This window comes from Heliangelus exortis, chromosome 3, assembly GCF_036169615.1.
Source record: "Heliangelus exortis chromosome 3, bHelExo1.hap1, whole genome shotgun sequence".
Lineage (NCBI taxonomy): Eukaryota > Metazoa > Chordata > Aves > Apodiformes > Trochilidae > Heliangelus > Heliangelus exortis.
Genome location: NC_092424.1, coordinates 67,447,579 through 67,473,942, shown reverse-complemented (window position 1 = coordinate 67,473,942; position 26,364 = coordinate 67,447,579). Strand labels below are relative to the sequence as shown.

General features: G+C 38.9%; 1 protein-coding gene across 3 annotated transcripts; it reads right to left on the bottom strand.

Moving 5' to 3' along the window:
* On the bottom strand, nt 1-25,167 carry HDAC2 (histone deacetylase 2). Of its 3 annotated transcripts, none has more exons than XM_071741129.1 (14): nt 25,058-25,167; nt 16,490-16,602; nt 15,924-16,041; nt 14,901-14,975; nt 14,475-14,613; nt 12,288-12,429; nt 8,036-8,128; nt 7,825-7,933; nt 6,286-6,426; nt 3,848-3,956; nt 2,415-2,545; nt 1,376-1,531; nt 585-642; nt 1-379 (listed from the first exon to the last, which is right to left on the bottom strand). In XM_071741129.1, the coding sequence occupies exons 1-14, from the start codon at nt 25,134-25,136 to the stop codon at nt 349-351; spliced, it is 1,494 nt and encodes a 497-aa protein (XP_071597230.1). In that variant the 5' UTR covers nt 25,137-25,167; the 3' UTR covers nt 1-348. The 3 variants fall into 3 exon arrangements, with proteins under 3 accessions (XP_071597230.1, XP_071597229.1, XP_071597231.1); XM_071741128.1 differs by lacking the exon at nt 25,058-25,167 and adding an exon at nt 24,633-24,859; XM_071741130.1 differs by lacking the exon at nt 25,058-25,167 and adding an exon at nt 23,810-23,905.
* Nucleotides 25,168-26,364: the final 1,197 nt, after the last annotated feature.

Below are 26,364 nucleotides of genomic sequence, written 5' to 3'. Positions count from 1 at the left end.
TACAATTTTTTTTTTAATAAAGATAAAATTACAAAAAAGGTAAAATCAGCTCAGGAAAGGCAAATTACTTTAATAGATCAGTTTAGACATTTAACATAATAACTCACATCCATTTTTAAATACTATTACATAAAGCATGGTGAAGAAAGGAATTTCTGCCTCATAATTAGAAAACTCACAATACAACTTGCCAAAAACCAGAACAAAGCCGTTTGAAAATAAATACAGTCCATGCCAAATAGTACAAAAAGAAATCAGCAGTCTCTCTCAATAAGAAAACTTTTCTTCTTTTAGGTATTCTCCAACTCTAGTATTATGTTCTGCAACTGATGGGAGTCTATCTTTTGTTCAAGGATTGCTGAGCTGTTCTGATTTTGCTCTGTAAAAGGAAAAAAACTGTTGAGCTGTTTCATTTTTTCAATTACCTTTTAGAAATGCTGTTTTGAATTATTATTGTCATGAGTCCTAATATTAAATATTACAAGGAACTGAAAGTGATCTCTACAGAAATTGATACTTTATAGTATTTTAGAATAATAAACACCCTTTAAAAAGGTGACATTCATTAATTAATTAGGGCTTACCCTTTGGCATCTGTCTTTTCACCACTGCTGTCCTTGGATTTATCCTCCTCCTTAACATCTGAAAAATAACAAGATTTAAAATACACTAAAAGATGCAAGAAAACTGTAAGACTACAGAAGAAAAAAGCTTGTTTTATATTTTGTGTGCATACTGCTAGCCGGGGGCAACTAGTTTTTAAAAAAAGGTACTGGTTACATATAAACATAGTGTTAAACACATCCATATTGAAGAAGTGACCTGAGCATGACGCCAAGTGATTCAAAGTACTTCAAGGCAACTCTCTCTTGACTGGTCACATTGATGATATGCAGGAATGAGATCTGGATTTCCCCTGAGCGTAATGTGGTAGTTTTGCAGCCTTAAGATGTTGTCTCTTCTTAGAAGAGTCAAGAGCCCTTGGAATTACACTGTACTCAGAACCCTACCTAGGTTCTGTTTCAGAGAAGAACAGTTGGCTCACGCCACTTATGCAAACAGGAACAAACTCTTTGTCCAACACATTTAAATCAAGAGTCCTCTTTCTCCCTGTTTTCATTAAACTATACAAATCCCTGGCTCTAAGATTTCAAGCTTGTGCAGAAGCAAAAATAACCCTTGGCTGACAACATTATTCCAGTGTGAACAGATGTATCTAGGAAACGGACTAATTTAAAATAAATGGTTTGATTATCATGGAAAAAAAAAATCATCACCCCAACAGCTAATTAACTGTTAACAAAAAGTGTATCTTTCCCCTGGAAAAAATTATCTTTGCAGTTCTAAAATACAGGATGAAATCACAGAGTCCTACCTGGTTTTTTGTCCTCAGTCTCTTTTTTGTCTTCCTCTATCCTGGCTTTCTTTGCCCCTTTCTTATGATCTGCAACATTCCGCCGTCCACCTTCCCCTTCATCTTCAGAATCTGAAAATTCTTCATCACAGGCTATGCGCTTATCAGATGCTCGAACTGGGATTCAGAGTTATGAAAACATTTAAGAATGCAGTCCAACTACAATAGGCTTAACATAATAAAGAACTATCAAATTAAGTAATAATACACTATCATAATTTGATGCCAACGAACTAAATTATTGATAAAAGTACTATCTTTCAAGATATTCTAGGACTGTCATAATGACTTTTGAAAAACAGCTTAACAGAGACATAGGAAGAGGAGGGGTGTAATTTAACATGTATAAAATGAATTTCAAATCCTGAAAACTAAATCACAGGAGAAAACATTGTTGCTTCAATAATTCAGAAAACAGACAGTGCACTGGGAAGAGGTTATAGAGTTTCTTCAATCATCAGAAAAAATGGAGCAGGAAGCTCATAGCTAGAGCTGAAGAACAGCTCATTACCTGCACCAAGGCCAACAGTAATAAAGTGAAGTGTAATGTTGCAGGTCCGGAAAAATCTCTCTCACAACAAAAAAGCCAAATAGAATATTTTTCTTAATACACAGTATCTCACTTTGCATCAATAGGGAACATTACTCTTTTTGTGAATAGCAGAAGGTAGAAGCTAGGTCCTGTATATCTTCAGTTACACAATTCAACTGAGACTTCTGGAAAGTCTATTTTAAACTTGAAATAGCCAGGCTGTTTTGTAAGATGCAAAAACGCCATGTTTTTTTCAGCACCTCTTTAGAACCCTTTAACGGGTTCAGATTTGTGCACAGATGCCACCCACATTAAGTACAGCAAAACTGGCAGACCAGTGGCAACATTTTTTTTTAATCAGGAAATAAAACCGCCAATCATGCAATACTACCAGGAACAAGGTTCTGAGGAACTATTTCTAAGGCGACTCTACTTGGACAAGCTCTATCATGGAAACATATTTGTTACTTGAAATGCGCTTGTCTGGATCTTCTCCATCCTCATCTCCACTGTCTTCATGAACAGCATCCTCAGGAATGGCCTGCATCTGTACTCCAGGTGCGTGAGGTAACATGCGCAGGTTTTCAAATAAGCGTTGCCTGTGACAGACAGGGGAAGTTATTGATACACAGAAATAGAATTACCTTGGATTCTGTATTTAATTCTGAAAAACCTGCATTCGAAGTTAACCTGCTTTGCTTCGGAGTCATTGTTTCTTTTAAAAAATATTAATAATTAAAAAAAAGCAAGTAAGTTTTGCAGCCTAATTGCACCACGGAAGTTCAACAATACGCAATATACAGCAATCAGCTTGGCAGATCACCAGCTGGAGTAGTATTACTACAGATAAACTTTGTACAATTGCATCAATGAAAAATAGGTGTCTTTCCCTTGGCCCATTATTACTAACTAAAACTCTTTTATTTGACTGTGATTTATATACCTGTGCTATGAGCAAAGTCTATACACTAATCACTTCAAAAATTGGTGTTTTCACTGTTCAGGAGAATTTTACAATTTGTCAGTTTTACAAGTTACAGTAGTACTGGCAGACTTATGCACCTAGCTTCACCTCTTTATTCAAATAATTTTAGCAACTAAGAATTCCTATGTATTGTTAGCATCCTGTTATATTCTATGTAGAGATTTAATCTTTTAAACCCAGAGGGGGGACAAGCCTTGTAAGCAACAAGCTCTTGAGGCTAACCACTTATCTCCTATCAGTGCAGTACAGAATTGACTGTATGTATGGGTGGCTCCATCCCCAAAGTAAAATATTTGTTTACAATCAATTCAGGATGTGAGGAGGAATAAACTAAATACCAGAGGAGGCACAGACTAAAAAGACACACTTAATATAGCTTGAAAATGGGCACTTCTCACACTTTGTGGATTTGCCAAACCACACTCACTCAATTGCCAGCACACATACCACTATCTTTCTGCAGTTTTGGATGGCGAAGCTCACATGATTTTTATTTTCATAGCTGCCAGCTACAAAGAATGACAATGTCAGCTCACGTTTAGACATGGAGCTGAGAATTAGAAGTCCCAATCATGACAGCACACCAGTTTCTTTCCTGATGGGATAAACTCTACAAAATTAGAATGGGAAGCCAAATAAACCAGTAATCTCTTTAGTTGCTGGAAAAAGTAAATATCCAATCTGTCTTAAATTGCTTATTATAATCATAGGACTTCATAAGCTTATATGCTGTTGCAAGGAACAGACTTTTAAGGAGCACCTCTACAGACAGAAATGAAAAATATGTCAGATCTATTCAGCACTTATTTTAATGTGTAACAAAGAAAGGCATACAGTTTTCAAAACTGCCTGACAATTAAACCTTTGGAGAAATATAATCTACGTGACCTACTTGGCAGATAAGGTAATCACTTACTTGATCTTTTCCATATACTCTGGTGTATTCTGATTAGTCATATTTGAAGGACTAATATGAAGCTTGAAGTCTGGTCCAAAATACTCAAAGTAGTCATTATATGGCAGCTCTACAAACCAAAACACATCTTTGTGACCCAAGGATCTTAAACATTTTAAATACAACAGTATTTTTAACAGGATTTTAATCAGGGAACCATCAAGCCTGAAGTATTTAGGTAAGCAATAACATTTAAAGTACTGCCTGAACTGTTCAGTTTTTCCTCTAAATTATTCAATACTTGAATTTACATTTGTTGGCAAAATGCAAAGAGCAAGAGAAAGTTCTAGTGTCATCATGTTAAAACATACACTGCAACAACACACACAAATTCAGTAAAAGAATTAAAAATGTTACTTCTGCAAAATACAGATCAATTGATAGATAATTTCTTACAACTGATTCAAAAGTTAATGAAGTTTGAAAGATTTAAAGAGAGCCACTCAAACTATTCCTTCAGTGAACTATAAAGTACGTTATATTAATAGGCTGAAGATCACGGATAGCTGAATATCCATGATAAGCACTGTGCATTAGTTCAGTGATGCCCTTGTCTGTCCACTCTCCTCATCCCCATTGCTTTTTATATTTTTTTTTCACAGACAATGGTCTCCCGAGTGGAATATGTAATCCCAAAAATGAAGTCAGTGAAGACTTCATATCCAGGAAAACAATAGTGTTTTATTTCAATATGACCATCTTCAGAAGATATCTTCAGATATATCTTCAGATAAAGTAAAAGATACCTAAAAAACCCCAGAGCCCTTCAAGAAAAGACACTGAAATCCATTTCTAATTGAACTCTTTGTCTTGTTTCTTCATTTAGGATTATTACAGGGTAAGTGATCTTATTAGATGAATAGAAAGGAGACAGGAAGCATAACTTGCTATTGAAACATTTCAAAATGCCCTGTTCTTTCTCAGAACAGATTAAAGATGACAGGGATTCTGCAAAGATAACAAGAATGTTAATAAAATAAAAAAACCCAACTTCCAACATATGCATTGAGTGGGATATGCTAATGGAAAAAACGTCCCAAACTTAAGAAATACTAGTATCTTATTAAAAGCTCTGTCTGGGAAAGACTATATTGAAATGCAAGATAAAAATTCTACATCTTGAAAGGTACAGTCCAAATATTCTTTTCTCACTGACAACAGCATGCTACTGAAGTCAGAGGGAAACACTATGCATGCAGCAAGAGATACACGAAGAGCAAAAGGTTATCAGCAAAAGTTGCAGTCCAAAATGAGAACTGCCATGGCTGATGTGCAACAAATCACTCCAAATACCAATTTTATAAAAAGGCATTAAAAAGCATGTCCAGAGTTGTATTTGGCTAGGAGTAAAAGGAATGCAGGCTCTTTGGGGATCTTCCTCAGAGAAATAACTTCACTATTCAACTTCTGAAAAGTTGCCTACTATTGCTATCATTTTTTTCATTTTCAGTTTTTTTAAGATAGCTTGTATAGTTACATTGAGTAAAATGGACGAATGGAAGGCAATATACTTCAATAAGAAGTATAAAATATACTTCAATAAAAGGCTGAAAGACCTAAGACTCTCTAGCCTGGAGATGAGAAGGCTTAGTGGAGATCTTGGTAATGTCTACAAGGATCTAAAGGGTGTGTGCAAGGCAGATGGAGCCAGACTCTTCTCAATAGTTCCCAGTGACAGGATGAGGGGCAACAGGCAGAAGCTGGAGCACAGCAAGTTCCATTTTAACAGAAGAAAAAGTTTCTTTACTATGAGTGTAACAGGGCACTGAACAGGCTGCCCAGAGAGGTTGTGGAGTCCCCTTTTCTGAAGATACTCAAAACCTGCCTGGATGCAGTACTGTGTAATGTGGTCAAGGTGATCCTGCTTTAGTGAGAGGGATGCACTAGATGATCTCTAGAGGTCCCTTCCAACTCTGATAATTCTGTGAATATACTTTAACAGTTACTTTCAAGTCACAGATACAATGAAGAAACAGTATGTTTTACTGTGTAAAATGGACACTTGCACTCACTTGTAAATACTGTGTCTGTAGTGTCCAACTTATGCAGGTCTACCCTGTTACACTCAAAACACAGAATGTATTCTACCATGCTGATGGTATAGGGACGTTCATATTGAAAATAGTTACAAGTAAGGTTCTGCAAGTATTACATGTTTTGAATTTTCATTAAAATGATCCAATTTATACTTTTGCTAACACTTAAGAAAAGCTCCAAGTGCTTAAGTTAATTTAGTGCATAAGCTAATAAAAAATTATTGGCTAAATCTTAACAATAGCTTTCTATAGATCATTCTAAACTGATGCATTACTTAACTATGGAAATATTCACTATGTATTCACTTAAACCTTGCTATGATTAATACTCAAATTAATATTTTATTAAGAAATAATATTTACCATTAGGTATTTCACAATCTAAGGCAACAGCAGTTTCATATGTCCAGCACCGAGCAACATTACGAATAGTATATCCTCCTCCTCCTAACATCAGCAACGGCAAGTTAAATGTCTTTACAACTTCCACACATTTAGCATGACCTGTCAAACACAAAGAGAGGTAACAATATATATGAAGAAGAAAAATACATAATGAACTATTTCATCAGACATACACAGTCACACTTAGCAAGAAAGAACTAAATAGATTCAAGCAAAACAGAACTGTCTCCCCCCTCAAGCCAAGCACAACCTCACAAGAAGTCAACATGTACAGATAAAAAAGAATGCACAAAATATAAACTTCGTCCACCCCAGTTGTCAGAAACTGTGCATGATGGTCGGTCTATTGCTGCTGTTCTGAAATGCTCTTAGAATGCATTTTGTCTTTTCATAACTGATGTCGAGACATAGCAACAAATCTAGGGACAATTTCTCAGTCAAATGAAAAGGAAGAGGAAGGAAAAACAGCAAATCAGTACTCGGCCCATTCTACTTTTAAATTTGAACCTGTATTAGAGGTTGCTAAGTCTTGCTTACACAGTGAACTGGTGCCAAGACAGTACACACTCCAGGGAGATACAGCATACTGAAAGGCATCTGTAGGAGGCAGCAGCTCTCTTGGTTTCCAAGATATGTAAGATGTAAAAAAATCTGAGCTGTATGGGCAACCGAAGTAGCTTTGCCACCTGGTGCAAATCAAGAAAAGAGCCCTGAAACACCACAGACCCAACAGATAGTATACTGCATTATGTTGCCTACAAAACTCTAATTGCCTCATTAAGAAAACTTAAAAAACTAAAATCCAGAAAATTAATGACTCAAATTGGTTGGATTCAAGGCCTAGTGAAAGTTCAGCATGTTTAACACCTTGCCACTTAAGTAACAATAAAATATAATAACAATAGGAATAATGATAATAACATCTGTTAAATTCTCATCTCGGTCTAATTTTGACAATCATGCTTTTGGGTAGAAATGTAATATGAAAATAAATTATAAATAAAAATGTATGCTAACATAAGACATCATAAAAAACACCACTATAAATTCAACATTGCAGTGAATATTCTCATTTCAGTAATACCTATTTTAAGTCCAACAATGTATTTGACATTTAATATCTACTGTCCTACTACGTTAACCATCAGTTTTGTTAATTGCCATTGTGGTATGTATTGCAGTAGGATGACTGTTTTCATCCTGCCATTCCAGGATATTGCTTTGCAGCTACAGAAAGCCTATGCATTGAAGAAAGGGCACTAGAGTGGCTGGAAAGAACATGGAAAAATAAGTTTATTTTTTTTAGATGGGCAAAAAGAGGCAACTTCTTGGTTTCTTTTGGCCATCCTTGCACAGCTAAAATGTGATTAACCACAGTACTGAGCAAAATCTTTGCGATTTCAGTCTTCATCATACACTTGGTGTCTTGAAAACCGGGATGAAGGTTTCTATTAAATAAAAATACTACAGGCAGCAAACACACACTCTTCTGCTTACCTTTAACAGTAAGATTAAAGCATCCAAGTCTGTCACCAGACAGTGAATCTGCTCCACACTGTAATACCACAGCACTGGGCTGATACATCTCCATTACTTTGGATATAATCTATAATCAATATAAAAGAGCAAGTTAATTCACAGGTTGAAAATATATACACAAAATGAAATAGGTATCTCTCCAGAGAGCTTCAAGAATAAAAGCACTCACTGGTTTGAATATCTGTCCATATGATTCATCATCTATACCATCCCTCATTGGAAAGTTGACAGCATAGTATTTGCCTTTTCCAGCACCAATGTCCTAGAAGCAAAGATGACAAATGCTGCATTACAAACATAGAAGCATGTGATGGTATCACAGAAAGAACTCTATGTAAGTTTGATGTGATATTTTGTGCCATTATTGATATTTGCAAGGGAAACTGCAATGGACAAAGAGGTGAAGTACCCTACTTGATTTCCATTCTACCATAGAATAATTTTGGAGTGTATTACATGAACACATTTTCAGCAAGTACACTCAAAGATTTAGAGCAAACCCACAAAACCTAACTGATCAATTTTGCCTGGTGAAAACAGTTAAGCCATTTAATCGATGTCCTCGAAGAAAGCGAGACTTCTAAGACAAAATAAATGAACTTGCAGCTTATTCTCAGTTCCACAAGGTGACAAGGCAGGAAGTGTAGTAATCTATGTTACCAGCCTTCCTAAACCATATATATGTACATATATATATGAATATATATAAAAAGAAAAAATGCTTTGCCAAAAAAAAAAAAAAAAAAAAAAAAAAAAAAAAGTGAATAACCTTCAAATCTATTCACTTCTGTTTTGATGATCAGCTCAAAACCTAAAGTTCCCTGCTTGCTAGACATCCCATTTCTTCCCTTTACCTCATCACCAAGACAGACAGAAACTGATCCAACTGAGAGAACAGAGAACAGTTCTCTGCTGTTAACAAAGGTACAGTGTGCAAGACAGTAAGATTTAACCTGTTCGGTTTGGCTGTAAGCTACTATCAAACAGCAGCTCTGCAAAAAGAGCACTCTTCAGGTTCTACCTCCTTGAAAAACTCCAGGTCACCAGAAGGATAGCCAAGTAATGCAAATAATAAACCTCTCCACGCCAGCTACTGAGATAGTCACATGCTTTTTCCTCTTCCTGAACAAAGCCCCCTTAGCAACAAATACACAGGAATGTGTCACTTCCAGGAACGATCTTTTATTGAGAGGACTGGGGAAATGGACACAGGGACAAATAGCCCGTGCAACATAGGCACAATGTTAACAGCTGACTTCTTGATATTTTTTTTTCCTTGCAACACATTATTAACATTTCATAGTACTACAAGATTAGTGACACTTAAGATCCCTACTAAATAGATGTCTGGATGATTTGGAACGTGACAATTATCCAGAATTTCCCAAAATGAACCAGACTTTCAGATGCCCATTTTTCTGAGTTGACAGAAAGCTTTGCTTTCCAGACTTAACAAGAAAAAAAAAGGGCATTACATTAACCTCATCCTAAAACAGCAAACCCAAACTTTCACTCCATTTTCTACTAAGCAGGGTAATTGTTTTCCAGCCTGAGCTACTCAGCAGATGTTTTTTGTAACTGATACTTCCACTAGTTATAAACACTTAAGGAACAATACAGCATCCTGCTAATTGGCCATTCATCAACAGATCAAATTTCCCTCACAGAAGCTGGGTATCTGTGCAGTACTAGTTGCAGCTGACCTATCTTTGCACAAGGCAAGTGCTAGCATCAAAAATGTGTAGAAAGTCAAGTAACTGGAAGTTCAGACTGCACAGGATCTTCAGTAAAAAAAAAAAAGCATAAATGCAGGTATGGTAATACAACTTTGTGGATAAAACTTTGTGAAGATTCAGATACGTTGATGGAGTTGCAATCACAAAACCATCTGCTGTAGCATGTTTTATTCCTAGGTCAAAAAGCATACCCTCATCAGCAAACTAGACCAACTAACTGAAGAGCAGAAAGAAGCTAGAATGGAGCCCACTGACATAAACAAAGATAAGACTTTATTAACAAAGTTGATGTAAATAATCAGCAATGGCAGATAAAGTTGAGCAGAAGCAAGCAGCACAATACTGCTCTCCAAAAGGAACACTGACTTCTTAGAGAATTAGCCCCTCCTTTAGTTCAATCAGCTTTGCAAGCTGTGAAAATCAGTATTCTTCTATTTCAACTATGTATCTTTAAATTCTTTGTCCTGGGTGTGGTGAGGCGAAGAATCCATAAACTTCTCTGTCAACGGGAAGTGCTGTTTCTAAAAAGCCAAGATATCTAATCCTTAAAAAAAATTCAAGCCAAATTCTGCAATAGCTTGTCTTTACAAACAAGTCTAAGCTGCATTTTGTTTGAAGCACCACTACCACCTTGTGGCCAATCAAGTTAAACCACATCCATGAAAGCAATGCCTGATCTGATTTCTACCTAAATCAACTTAGAACTCACTTCAACAAAATCTAACTGCAATAACATTCAGCTCCAACAATCACACTGAAATGAATGCTTACCACCCCACTGATCTAAAGCTCAATCTCCATTTACCATCATTCATCAGCAGCAGCACAATGGGGAGCAGATATTCTGAGAACTCTAGCAGAAACACAAATATGTGCATCTCTTGAATCAATTTGAAGACAGCAGGAAAACAGTGGAATTCTTTAACAGCACAGCGTTTTTTTAGGTCAACATTTTAATAATGTTTATAATTAAAAAAAAAATAATTACTAACTGTATGTACAAACTAATGTAACAAAGTTGCTAATAACAGGAGTGACTTACCCTGGGAGTGCCTCTGATAAAAAGAGGTTTAATGCAAGAGCTTGAAGCTAGACCTCATTAGTATCAGAGCTAATACTTGAAATATTCTTTCAAGTTATGAAGTGGAACAATTTCTTGTTCTAATGGACAAGAGTCTAACATGAGGAATGACTAACTTAAAATAAATATGAAGAGCCAGGAAAAAGGGTTCTACTCTCAGCTTTGCCAGAGATTCTACAACTTACATAATAGTTCTTCACAGCTCAATGCTCTCTCCCTCATGCTAGCAATTTTACTCTGCACTGCTGCAGCCCCATTATAAGTACTGTGTGCAGTTTTGGGTGCCACAGTACAAAAAGGACATAGAGCTACTAGAGTGTCCAGAGGAGGGCTATGAGGTTGGTGAAAGGTTTAGAAGGAAAACCTTATGAGGAGCTGCTAAAGGCACTTGGTCTGTTCAGCCTAGAGGAGACTGAGGGGACACCCCATCACAGCTTACTGCTTCCTCACTAGGGAAGGTGGAGGAGGAGCAGGCACTGACCTCTTCTCCCTCGTGACTGCTGACAGGACTGGAGGGAATAGTAGGAAGATGTACTGGGGGAAGTTTAGGTTAGATATAAGGACAGTTTTCACCCAGAGGGTGGCTGAGCAGTGGAACAGGCTCCCAGAGCTGTAGTTATAGCACCAAGCCTGCCTGAGCTCAAGAAGCATTTGGATGACGCTCTCAGGCACATGGTGTGATTCTTGGGGTGCCCTACACAGGGACTTGTGCTAGTACTACACAGTTGGACTTGATGATCCCGATGGGTCCCTTCCAACTCAGCAGATTCTATGATTCTATGGTAAGACTTCGTACACTGTTGGTTGTGGGGCATGTAAAGTTCTCCAGCAGTGAGCACCGTGAGAACTTGAAACACACTTTATGACATAAGAAATGATCTGAAAATAAGCAAACTGTACTACTAGGTAAATAGAGCACAGTAAATTTAAGTTTAATCTGAAGCTTTGTGACTACTGAAGCTCCTGTGTAAAGTTATTCTAAGATTCCAGTTAAGTTTGAAGCCATGTGATCTCCAGTTATTTTTCACCGCATGTGTGAAAATCAGTATTCTTCTATTTTTTTCAACTGTGTATCTTTAAATTCTTTGTCCTGGGTGTGGTGAGGTGAAGAATCCATAAACTTCTCTGTCAATGGGAAGTGCTGTTTCTAAAAAGCCAAGATATCTAACCCTTAAAAAAAATTCAAGCCAAATTCTGCAACAGCTTGTCTTTATAAACAAGTCTAAGCTGCATTTTGTTTGAAGCACCACTACCACTGCATGTGTAGAATTGTAATATAATCATTACAAATATACCACAATGTCTTCCTAGAGACATTTTCACCATCTGAGAGAACTAATTATATATTTGAATTAAATTCCAGGCAATCTATCCAGAAGTGGAAGTGTTCTCATGTAGAATAATTTACTTCCCCACCACCCCATATTTTTTTCCTCTAAGGTTCTTCAACAAATTTGTCAACCTAGATTAACATATTTTCTGAAAACTTACTGCTATATATTATTACTGGACATAGTTATTGCAAGCTAGTACTACAAGAGTATCTGTAACGAAGAAAGTAAGAGGGAATCTATCACTTCATGATACTTCATGTTCAACCTTACCCTAAGGTCCCCTGTGCCAGGAAAATATTCACCATACTTATGGAATGATACTGTCATAACACGATCTGTGGTATAAAATGCTTCTTCAACACCATCACCATGATGGATATCAATATCAATATACAACACTCTTTGGTGATACCTAGAAAGAAAATAATGTATCAGAAATCATTATCCATTACGTTATATAATGATACTTAAAACAAGGAAAAACCTAAAAAAAAAAACCCTCAACCAAACAGTAAAATCCATTTGATAATTCTGATTGAAGTGACAGTATGCTCAGAATTCTCAGTACAGTTTGAACAATAATGAAAACAAGTTCATCTTCAAAGTAAGTAATTTAAAACAAGTAATTTAAATGGGTAATGTACATGGTATTTCCCCCAAGATGTTTCACTCTGTAGAAGCTATATGTCATGGTTCTGTTCACACTACTTTCTATCACTGACATCTAATTCACCCCTTTCACAGATTTCATTCTGCCTTCTCCATAATTACCAACACAGTCTACAGTGAACCATTTCTTAGTGCATGCTTCACACAGCATAGTGGCAGAAGCAGGAACAACCCATGTTCCATTGGCCCACAAGAAATAAATTTAAATATGTATTTTCCATCAACTTTTCTTCTTCACCTCTGCAACTTGTCAAGACACACATTCTCACTTCCAAATGTATCACACTTGCTGTCAACATACAATTATTATGATACTGCTTAGCATTTCCTTAAATAATGCAAATTGCAGATTAGTTTGCTTGAGATGAATAAAGAAACCAGTTGTTTGAAGCGAAAGAGCACTGTAAGCATCACTAAGTATCCCTTGATTGTTATTTTTTGTTCAATAAGGAACAAAGTCTATTAACAGCAGAGGATGCACTTTCATTGTCTTTTACGTAGTGCTATAGAATGGAAGTTTGAGCAACCATAATCTCAGGCAGGCTAAGATTTTTTTGCTTAACAAGACACTAAACAGGATAGTTTCTTATGTTTACATAACCCATAGCTATTTGAAAGTTTCTTCCTTCACATGCTAGACCACAGAGAATTGTATCAATTTTCTCAGGTTGCAGAAACAAATCCTGAATACATGCTCTACATTAAAATGAATGTCTTAATATGTTAACAATCAACTATTTATTTACTTAGACACTTTTTCCATCTTAAAAAATACATCCAACTTACAGCCGCTTTCCCCTATCCCTCACTAGCAGGCTCAAGGTGCTCCATTCACAAGAGTCAAATACCAAAAAATATTTTTTGTAAAAAATTAGTGTTTTATTAGAAGGGATACAGTCCCCCAGAAGCAGTACAAGTAACACTCAAGATCTGAAAATTTAGTGAAGCATTGCTGCTTGTAGGTAATTTATATGATCACCTTTTCATTACTTCTCATTTGTTTGTTGTTTTTTTTTTCTTCATAGTCACAGCAGCACAGCTGTTGTTTCATTATTTGTTAATAACAGCCACATTAACTCATGTAGCAATCCAAGGAAGCTAAGTGCATAACCTTTCCTAAATATTCCAGTTTGGTTTATTAACAACTCAGAGGATAGGAAACAAGCAGACATGATGAGAAACCAACTGGGCATTTGACTGTGAGCATAATGACTATTGCAAGGGCTCATGGCATTGGTACTTCTAAGCCCACTGTTCTGTCCCCACGAGTAGCAACAGGAAACTTAACTTTTACTGGAAGTATATAAACTTGTCCATTTTCTGATGTCTGCTACTCTAGTACTTCCTCACCAGCTAGCTAGAATTACAGCACATGGCATTTTACAGGGTATATCAGTGCTTGGATCTTTTAAAATCTACTTACTGACCTCCTGGCCACGGTAATGTCTCACTTCTTTTTTAAATCTGCTATTGCTGTCTGCTTCCTTCAGCCACCTGTAGCAGCACGTTCCAGAAGTTTGCTATCCTCTGCATAAAGATGTACTTCTAAATACCTGTTTTCGACCTATCTCCTATTAGTTGTAATTTCAACTTGCCTATATTTTAGTTTAAACTTCTTGCTGAAGCTAAACCTGGCAGAAGTTGAAGTTTTCTTCATTGAAACCGTGAAAGGTCAACACGGGCTATGAAAACTCACTGAAATAATTATTACAATTTGTACCTTTAAACATTTAAATACTTTAATTTGACACTGCCAATAATTTTATCTTGTTTCCATTATAAACTTACTTCAGTAACTCAAGGATGGCAAGCACGATATCATTGACGTAACAGAAACCAGATGCCTCTGATTTCTTGGCATGGTGGAGTCCTCCAGCCCAATTAACAGCCATGTCTGTCTGCTGTCTGTTCAATTTTACTGCCCCGGCTGTAAAAACACACACAAAAAAACCAAGAGAAATGCAGTAAGAAACTTCTGAAGGCCTCCAAATCTGTTAGATGAAATAGTATTTTGATTTTTAAAATAAGCTGGTTCTAGATCTGATCTCATAACAATACCGAGATACAAACTGTCAAATAAGAGATTTATCAAGTAATTAATATAAAATTGTTATTTATTTAAACAAAACTCATATTTGTTTCAGTTTTAAATACACTATCAAAGTTTTAACCTGCTAACAAACTTAATAAAGCTAAAAAATAGCTGGCACTTACCAACAGAGCCTCCAGTTGACAGCTGACAAAACTCAAACAGGCCATCAAATACAGGACAGTCTTCTCCAACATTAACTGTGTAAGAAATTTATTTCTTTTCAAAAACATCATTCCAACTGCATTGTATTATTATATGCAGGCATAAAACACAGTTGTAATGCATAGTTCATTCAGCATTCTAACTATTTTCCTCCCACCTCATTCCATCAGGCTAATTTTTTACGACTCCAAATGACTAAGTCCTTATAACCCAAGATGACTCCAAATCAGAGGGTTTATTCGTTTTTACAGGAAGTTTTGTCTCAGCTCTGTCTTCTTAGTAAGAATTTAGGCAGTCTTGAGATTTTTTAAAGAACTCCTGATTAACATAGGTCACACTAAGAAATGCACAACTTGGAAAAATAATTTGCTGAAAATAAGGAGTCATAAAGGGGTTACAATACTGCCTTTTAAATTGATATAACAGATGTTAAACTGCATCCCTAGCAGTACTTTAAGCCTATTCCTAGAATTCAAGAAACAAATTCACAGAGAGTGTGAGCAGTGGTTATTGTACAATTTTTACTATCTCCCTCCAACTGGAACGAGTAACTCGTTTAATTGACTTAAAATACATTTTCACACTGGTTTTTACTTCTACTCTTCTAAAAGCTATTCATTTTCAGAAAGTTTTGCATTAGAACAAACTTTAAGACACTTTTGCGAGCAGCTCACAACTGAATTTTAATCTGTGCATTAAGCCTACATAAGACATTCTTTTACATGTAGAATATACCCTGTGAAAGGGAAGGCAAAAATCCCTCCACAAACTTAAAGAACATTTTTGCCAAAATGGTTGCTTTTAATAGAAAAGTACCCAAATTAATGTAGCTAAAGGCAAGCATGTTACTTTTGCTACAGCATTTCTCTAACCCACCCACACCAAAAGCTATGTTCATAACACTGTACTGGTGAACGTAGCTAACCTTAATGCTAACCTATCAAAGTATGTACACACAGAGTGAGCCTAATGCTGGCACTTACATCTCTGCATTTGCTTGCTGTACTCAGACATATTGTCAGGCCTTATTGAACGGAGAAATTTGATGTATTCATCACTATGGTACTTGGTCATCTCCTCAGCAGTAGCTTTGTGAGGTCGCTGATAAAAAGATAAAGGTAAGAGAAATAATCTCTGCAAAATCAGCTGACAATTGGATAAACAGACAACTGAAAAAAAAAAAATCTCATCTACTTTCAAGGGAGAACAGTGAAACTGATAGTAGTGCAGTTTTACGGACTACTCTGTTGTTAGTATACAACTTAATTCTTCGTGCAGTTACCGGTGCCCTCCAGAACACCTTACTCTTCCAATCATATAAATACTGGTGAAAAGTCTCTACTGATGCTCTACATCACTTTTTCCAGATATGGACAACAAACAGCAGTCCTCACTGCAATTAAAAAATACTGCTTTTTTTCTAAGAGAGTTCTGAATACACTAAGTATTTTCAATTTTCAGTTCTCTCCGTTTAGTTTTGATAGAAAACATGAACTCATTTAAAAATAACTTAAAATGCTTCAGTGGACATCCTACTGCTTATACTCACATAAATTTCCATTTTTCTGTACAAGCCGTAATTTAGCAGCAAGTTGTGGGTCATTCGGATCCTGTGAGGTTTCATCGGATGCCCCTGTCCATAGTAATAGTTTCCGATATCACCTGTCAGATCACACAAATGAATAACCATTTATATTACAAAACAACTTTTTATTGCTGCTGAAAAGAATCATTCCCAGAAGAAAGCAGGTACAATGATTAAACAACCAAAACAAACAACTGACCCCCACACACACCTATGAAGGGACTACTGTATCTTTCAGAAGGCCATGATGAAAACTAACCATCCATAAAAGGCTGTATGTTAGAACCAGGGGCAAAAAAGAGGCCAAATCTAACACCTTCACTCAGCAGACAGTAGTAAGGGAGCAAATCAAGAGTGAGGAAAAAAGTGGGCAGGAACTGAGGAATAAAGTAATAGGAAGCAAAATGCCAACTAAGAGGGGAGCAGAAACTACTGATGACATTACCACATTATACCACAACAGAGGCTACAGGAAAACATGCCTTTTGCAGGAGCTGATTTCAATATACCATCCTCAGCCTGCCCTTAACTACTAACCTTAGAGGCTATATTCCAAGAGTTAAGTTTCAGATCCATTGCTGCACCCACCTACACAAACATTTCCCAGACACCTTCTGGTATGGTTCCACAGGAGTTTAACAGAATTTTGTAATCCAGATTATCCTGGATCTGTCAGACTGGAGAACTAGACACACAATTAAGGTAAGAAATTTGACACTTACTGCCAAGAAAAGAATGGGTGCTACCATGGGCTAGTTAAGTTTTCTCCCCAGCTTGGGTGGTTAGAAAACACATCTCCACTTTGAACACTGACACAAACCAAGACACAAACCATTCTACAAAGAACTAGTGGTCCATGCATTTCTGGAAACGCAAGTCTACAAGGCACGTCCAGCTGTCAATGGCTCTCAGCTGGAAAATACCATAACTACTCTTTGCAGTAGCACCTCTTTTCTTTTTGACCAAGTTTCCTGGTAGGATTCATTAACTTCACATTCATGAATTTTTCACTTGTCTTTCATATTCCTAATGTGCTTTGCCTTGTCCCCAGGGAACACAGTAAAGACTATTTTCTACTATTTCCACAGTGTCACACTATTTTACAAATTTTGGTCAGAGGCAAAGAAAAGCACCATTACAAAGCAGCTGCAGTTTCACCTCTTCAGCATGAGCTTCCGCTCAGGAGGAAGGGAAAACGTCAGCTTGCAGTAGTATCACCAACTACCAAGAAAATCAATTACAACAAGATTGTAAGTCTCAAAACATTCTAAAATCCATCTTTCAGCTTTTAAAGTAATAAGGAGAGAAAGAACACTTAGGAAAAGAGATATATCTTCACACAATATAAGATGAAGTTATCTAGAAAAATAATTGTTCAACACCTAGCTCTTGGCCATCCCACAACAATGGAAATACCAAGTTTTAGCACTCAGTTAAGAACTTTGAAGAACCTGGACCTACTCCTAACTTAAGTACATAAGCAGAAGATCAGCACTTCAGTTATTAAGATCTTGAGTCTTGTAGATACTTATTGTAAGCCTTCATTTTTGGTCATAGGCACGTCAAGAGCAAAAGGTATTAAAAGAATATACTCACATTCCTTCCTGCCAGCAAAAAGCAAAAGCATTTTACAAAATACTGCCTTAAAAAGATGTATCATGGCTCTCTGAAACTAATGACTGGATGATGACAACTGACCATTTACTAGCCCTATCCTGTTTTATGGAGATACTGCCAAATCCCAGGTTTACAAATCTTCAAGATAGTAAGAGCTTAAAATTCAGAAACAAACCAACAGTAACTTTAAGTAACATGCTGCTTTTGAGGAAACTTAATTTAAAATGCATTTGAGGCTTAAAAGAATGTGTAGAGATTCCTTTTTTTTAAAAAAAAGGTTATTTCAATTTTAACTACTTCAGTTGGTACAGCCACTATCACTGACATTCTGCTCAGAATGCTGATGGACAAGGTAGCAGACAATTAAGAATTATTTTCCGTCATGTAAAATGCAAGATCTGTTATTTTTCCCTTATGTAAAAGAAAGAAAAAAAAAATTAAAAAGCTTCTCAAATATACTTTCAACATAACTTTTGATATGTTGCAATTATCAACTAATCAGATTTAAAATTAAGCATATTCGACATAGCATACGTTGCAGTGTATGCACCCTTAATAGCTAAATAAATAAATAAAGCATGCAAACAGTGTGGCAAGCAGGTCGAGGAAGGCAATTCTCCCCCTCTATTCCATTCTTCTGAGACCCCACCAGGAGTAGTTTGTCCAGTTCTGACACAGACAACACAAGAAGGACATAGAGCTGTTGAAGCAAGTCCAGAGAAGGGCCATGAAGATGATCAGAGGGCTGGAGCACCTCCCCAGTGAAGGCAGGTTGAGTGAGTTGGCACTGTTCAATCTGGAGAACAGAAGGCCCTGGGAAGACCTTACAGCAACCTTCCTATACCTGAGAGGGACTGCAGAAAAGCTGTGGAGGGACTTTTTACAAGGCACGTACTGATGTTGCAAGGGGTAATGGTTTTAAGCTGGAAGAGGGTAGATTTAGACTGGGTATTAGAAAAAATTATTTGCTGTGTGGGTGGTGAGACACTGGCATAGACTGGCCAGGGAGGCTGCGGCTGCCCCCTCCCTGGAAGTGTTCAAGGCCAGGCTGGACGGGGCTTGGAGCAATCTGGCCTAGTGAGAGGTATCCCTGCCCATGGCAGGGGGTTTGGAACTACATGATCCTTAAGGTCCCTTCCAAACCATTCTATGATTTAACCTTCTCTTTATTTTTACCAGAAAGAAGAACTTCTAAAAGAAAAAGAACTTCTCAATTTAATGGTAGCTTATTTAATCCAATATATACAATTCCTTCTGTAATGGAGTAATTGTAGTAATGACTAACAATAGGTATCAATACAATACACTTCAGTAACAGGCAATACCGTTTACATGTTTCAGGTGTTAGCATCAGTAACAAAAAAGGGTTTTGGAACAAAACCTCTTAAAAAACCCAACAACATTCAAACATGGGGACAAAAAGCTGACATACATTTCAAGGGACTGTTGCAATGTTGGTAGGAAGGAAAAGGCCTGGAAGAGGTTCCTCATTTTTCATTATCACCTTGACTTCCAGCCAATATAACATCACATCACAAAGGGGACACATCTTGAGTACCTCATTCTGTGGTTATCTGAAGTCTCTCCTCCTTCACCCAATGAAGGAAAAGGTACCCCTCCTAGTACAAACACTTCATCCACTGATCATGAAGCCCTTAGATTTATTTCCTTCATATACCACAGCCTGACTGGAGTACGGTAAGGAGAAAAGCAAGGTGTATCAAGAGCTAGTGTGTGCAGGGATGGGACACCTCCCCACTGATGGAGCCCAAAAGCTTTGCACTTAGTGCCAGACTAACTCTAACTAGAGCCTATGGGTACGTATGAGAAACAGGTACAGTGAGGCCAACCGCACAAGATCCGTACTGCAGGTAGCATGAGTCCCTGGTCCCAAACTTGTCTATTCAAAGGTAAAAATCATACAGGAAGTCTTATGAGCGTATTTTACATCACTCACCGGTGCAGATGTACATGGAAAGTGCAAAAGAAAAGAATGCAACTGAAAGAGGAAATGGAGGGAAAAAATGCAAAGTAGTATCTGCAGATAGTTGACAAATCCTTACCTGTCACAGCAAAGCTTCAAAGACTGAAGTGTGCTGCTTTATACAAGTGAAAATATCATCTAAATGGCTACCATTGAGAAGTAACAGCATAATCTCTGAAAACTTGAGTTCTTAACTATAACGAGACAAATTAAGTGCCAATTTAATGCTAGCAAGATTACCATTCTGCACTGTTCACCATGTGATGTGAAACGTAATACCAACAAATGACCAGAAGACCTACCTGAAAATTAAGTTGCTACACACAGTCATGTTCTGGGTTCAAATGTATTAAAAAAACAAAAAAACAAAAAAACAAAAATGATAAATTTTCAGTTTATACAAGCTACTTGCCTGAATTCCTAAATAAAAATAAACCCACATGATTCTTTCAATAAAGGTAAGTACTTGACACTCACTTCTCTGTCCAAAACTTCAAGGTCTACAGATATCAAAGAACTTCAATTATGTCTGAAAAATGCACCAGGGACTAGCAAAAGCAATGTTCCTCAACAAGCAAGTCAGTCTCTATGGTTACTAAGATATATAAAAAGATTAATACCTTCAAATTAACCCATTACAAAACAGTGTTAACTACCTGAAGAGGCAGAACAGGGATTTTATTTCTTTTCATAAGTTGTAACCTGTAAGTTACATTGCTACAGATAAACTGCCATGTACACTGATGGGACCTCTGCTTATTTTAAGTAAGGTTACCAGGAAACCATGAGGTATTTCAGAACAGCACTAAGTGCAAAAACCTAACTACTACAATGGAAACCATATGGGGGAAAAAAAAAAAAAAAGTCTTAAAAGTGATATTCACATTTAGATTAACTTCTGTAATACTAACAAGTGACCACAGGTAAAAATGAATTTGGAAAGAGATCCTAAACACCTGATAGGTCAAACAAACAGCTATTCCAACTGGTCTAAAATTACTGCACTGGAATATGAAGGGTTAGAGGCTTGGGGTTTTTTTGTTGTTTTTTTTTTTTTCAATTAGGAATTGAGCAGAAGACTAGCAAAGTCCTAATGTTTGAGCCCTGACCAGAGACCGTATACCACTGCTGTGTTTGGAACCACTGCTGTGCAAAGCATAGATGAATTCCCATGAAACACACTTCACTTAAAGTTTCATCTGCAACCAAGACGAACTCTTAAGTCTTAATGCAACTAAACAACGTCTGAATATAGCAGCACATTGGTCTATTAAAACAGGTTTAGTCTTGTCTTTTTGGGTGGAACCAACCACATTCTAATGCAGATCTCTGAGTTTTTTTCATGAACGTAGAGCCTTTTTAACACCCACATTAGATTACACACAAACAATCTAAACAATACTGCTGATGCACTGGCATGGAATAAATAGATTTATTAACTGCAGCCATGGTAGCTGCTATGTGATTCTCTAGAACTTTTCTTTGCTGCACAGGAGCACGGAGTTGGAAAGGCCACCCAGGTCCTGTCCTCATTGCTTTGGGCAGCTGCACAACATGTACCTATCTGGGAAGAGGCCACTGAATTACCTGAGCCATATGCTGCTAGACCCTGACAACAGCCTGAAGACTCATGGTCAGAAACTAAAATAAAAGCTACAGTACCTTCCCTTATCTAGTATGGTTCCAAGCAGTCATTGTGAGCATCACACTTTGCTAAGCTATGGTTATATATAAATTAATTTTGGAAGCATCTATTAAAAGCATTTTAGGCAAGACAACTAAAAGTACCTTAATTTGAACAATTCTAGTTCTTCACACAGTATACTAGCTCAAACTTAAATTCCTCACCTGACCATGATCACAAGCAAAATAGATTTTGCAAACTAGATACAGCTGACAAGTCTACTACAAACTGCAGAAAAATGAATCAGGCTTTTTCTACCCAAAGTTTATTGGTTTCAGGCAGTGTGAAAGCTAGTAAAACTGTTTATTGTCTGAAAATGTTAACAGTAATACACTTCAAGAAAACTTTATGAGTGACAATTTCAGCTTTAGATAATTATCACATTGAGCTTCACAAAAAGCATTTAGGAATTTACTCCTTCTCAACAGATAAGCACATACATGCTTCTAGTATTTTTCAGCACTTTTTAGTGTATACTTTCAAAGAAAGAATGAAAGTAGATATGGAGGGACAATTATGACAAAAAATTGTCATTTACTTCAGTTATGACATCCTGGGCAATATCCCACTACCTCAGTAGTGTGCTTATGGTACCTGTATTTTTTTGTTTTTAATTTTTTATGGCCTTGAAGAGTCCCCTCATTTTAATTGAAGATTCTGCTGGTACAAAAGTTACACAGTACTCAGGATTGCCAGATGATCCACCAATTAGTAGTAGAAATATTTATTATAGGTATATTAACTCTAAGATTTCTTCTATTAACAGTTTCCAAAAGAAGTTTAAAAATTTTTGTTGCCAAACCCAGCAGTTAACGTATCAAAAACATTCCAAAGCCATTCCATTTCTGTTACAGAGAAAGCATTTTTTAAAATCACTTTTACAACAGATGCTCCTCTATCTGCATTTTGTTAACTGCATTCACCCTGGTCTATATATTCAGGAAAGATATATGCTACAAACACACTTAAGTCGCCATTATACTGCCACCTCGAGACTTATCCCTCCTCCAATTTCACCCCCCTCTTTACTACTACAGCTTTTTGGCTCTTAAGGGAACCTGACAGTAGGAATGAGTACCAAAATCCAGGGATGATATTAAAACAAATATCACATACACCAGGAACTAGTAACTGTAGCTGCTTGGTTTTATTTAACAAAAAAACCAAACCAAACCAAACCAAAAAAACCCCCAAAAACATATTGATTTAAAAAAACAATCAAAAACCAAAAAAAAAAACCCAACTCCAACATTTGCAGCTTTTTAACTACCAATGCAGTTTTCCTTTTACCAAGGCAAAAAGTGATTCCTCTGCGCAAGGAAAAGATCCCAGCCTCACCAAAATTACCCTAACAGGGGCCTCCTTTCCCCTCCAGGCTGAACAAAGAACCAGACCTAGCAACAAAGAGAAGGGGGCGGCAACCACAACTCTGCCTTCTTTAGTGTGGTAAAAAAAAAAAAAAAAAAAAAAAGCCAAGACAGGCCTCTCAAGGTCTGCCATTTCTACAGAATGGCAGATTTGTTAAGAGCAGCAGACGCCTTTGGTATCTTAGTGAGTTTAGCCATTCATTTTCATTTCCAAAATGGTAAAAACAGAGCACTTGGGCAACACAGCCTCAACCTTCGTTGCCCGGCTACTGCCAAGACTAATCTCAGACGCCAACTTAAAGGATTGTTACAACAGGAGGCAATTTAAAATAAATAAATAATTCAATCTATCAATCAATCTCTCGACTAGTCTGACCAACGAGTCCACACTCCCAGTACAAAAGAGGAAAAACAAATGCAAACTGGGAAGAAGAAAATTAAAAGTTCTCCCTGTGGCCAGAGAGAGCCCCAAGCAAGTTGCAGAAAATATTCGGGATCTAACTAAGCACGACTGAGCTCTGTCGCGTCCTTTTCCGCCGCGACCGCAGTCGCCGCCTCCTCCCCCGACAAGCGTGCGAACTTGTAGGGCCTGCAAGCAACTCAAATATCACTATTATTAAACAGCTACGCACACAACTTTCCCGTGCTGCTGGAAGAGAGGCTGGTGCCAGCCTGCCGGACCTCCGCTCTCATGCATGCTCGTTTGGGGAGGGGCAGAGTGTATGCCACCCCCCCAAACACAGACACACACACAGACAGACAGACAGACGCTCCCCAGATCTCGATGTTTGAGCCCGAGGAAGGCGAAGGCCTCAGCGCAAGAATCACCAGGTACAGAAGCTACACACGGCCTGGCCTTTTTTTTTTTTTTTTTTTTTTTTTTTTTTTTTTTTTTTTTTTTTTTGGGGGGAAGGGGAGGAGCCAGACACAGCAGCGACTCCACCGCCTCCGTACTTAGCGGATGGAGGGGAGTGTCCCAACTTTTCTGGGTTTTTTTTCTGTTTTTTTTTTTTTTTTTTTTTTTCGGGGCGTTGCGGTGGGGGGGGGGGGGGGGGGAAGAGGGAAGGGGGAAAGAAACAATAGACACAACATCGACCGCGAAGCCCGGTAGCCGCTCCGCAGCAGGCCAGGCAGCTCCCTGACCCACACCTCTCCTGGCTCCAACACCCCACCACCACCACCCAAGCTCGCTGCCCATTCCCCTTCGTCCCGTGGCCCCCACGGCCTCAGCCTATGCCCCCACGCGGGCAGGGCCGATGGCGGGAACGGGGTACGGCGGCGTGGGTGGAGGCGGCGGGGATCCCCGGCCAAGGTCTCCGCGGAGCAGGGATGGGGGCTCGCTCCGCAGGGGAGAGAGCACCTATAATGGCAGGGGACGAGGGCAGCCCGCCCCAGGCAGCCCTTAAGGGGACTCCCCCCCACTCACACACATGCTCCCGCGCCGGCCCCGCTCACCGTCATAATAGTAGCAGACTTTCTTCTTGCCGCCACCCTGACTGTACGCCATAGGGCCGCCGCACCGGGGCCAGGGGGAGGGAGCAGGAGGCCGAAGCGAGCGCTGAGCCGGCACGGGAGGAGGGAGAAAGGGGGGCGGGAAGAGCCGGACGCGGGAGAGCGGGAACTCACGACGCCGGGCCACGGGCAGAGCGAGCGGGCCCGACCACCGGCAGAGGGTGGGGGGAGCAAGCGGGGCGCGCCCAATCTGCTGCCGCCGGGGGTGGCGACGGGGAGATGGAGGCGAAGAAGATGCGTGCAAGCGAGTAAGGGCTCTTGACTGCTCTTCCTTTACTTTACCACCGAGTATCACGCACATTCAGAAAAATAAACAGCTGGAAGTCCTCACAAGCAAACTTTTGGATGTAGTTTTTTTATTTGCCCACCCCCTCGCCGCGCAGTGGTACGGCCCTCCGGCGGGCGTCGTGCTCTGTCCCCGCCCTTCAGCGGAGCCGTCTGGCGCATGCGCCGAGTGACGGCTCCCCGTTCCGCCCCCCTCCCCGTGCTTTCCAACCAGCCCTGGGCCCGGGGCCTCATGGCGGCTGCGGGGTTGGGAGCCGTGCCTTGGGGACGGGAGGCCGTAATGGTACTGCCGGCAACAAGAGGCAGCCCTAGAGCACCGGCCGACCCCCGCATCCGGCAGCTGGTGGGCTCGTACCTTCCTCGTCGTGGGAGTGAGTCGCGATGACTCCCCTCAGCCCCGCCCCCTGTGGCACCGACCGGGGCCGCGCCGCTCCGCCGCTTGTGAGCGGGGAGGGTTTCCCGCCTGACGGGAGCCGGTACCATCCGTGCGGCCCGTCTGCGCGGAACCGGAGTGCGGGGCGCAGGCAGATGTTGAGCATGCTGCTGTGCTGTGCGAGTCGTGGCACGTCGTGGGCCTCCCCTGAAGCACGAGTCACGTAGTCGGGTCTTGACCACAGCACAAATGGGTTCTTTTGGGTTTTGTTTGATGTTTTGTTAGGTTGGGGTTTTTTTCTTTTTTTTTGACACTGGAGTTATGCACAACTTTAGTTTACTTTTTAATTTTTTTTTTTTTCTTTTCCTCTTCTGTTAACTAATAAGGTCCAGAAGGTCTACGGAGAAGCCTGAGAAGAGCTCGGCTGATCGGCTGCCCCCTCCTCAGGCACCAGCGGCTGCGGAGCCGGGGAAGCTTCTGAAGACCTTCCGTGGGGCTTACGGACACTTGCTGCTCAGGATCTTTGTTCTAGAAGTTAAAGCATGCTTCACATGGCAATTATTTCATCCAAAATAAAGGCATGCTGTTGCAGGATGAAAGTAGTTATGGTTTTATAAATGGGGCTTGGCAACCAAATCTAGTTTCAGTTTGAGATCTACCAGCAGTTTTCTCTGCCTGTCTCAGCTCAGCTACAAACACTGAAAGAGAAAATACATAAAACTGACCTACATTTATATTTAGCTAGGAACTACAACTTTCATGTATTTGGATTTATATAGGGGTTTGGACTTGTCAGAACTTGAGAGCTGATATATATGAGTCCGGGGATGTTTGTCAGCTACAAAAGTTTTTTTTTTCAGCTGATATGAACATCCCAGTATTTAAAGACATGTACTTACTGTAGAAATCTTGACCAAAGCTACTTGATTTATTGGAGACTCTGGAAGTCTGATAGAAATACTTATTGCTGCCACACATCCTTTTATATTAGATGATATAAATGCCTACTTGTTACCA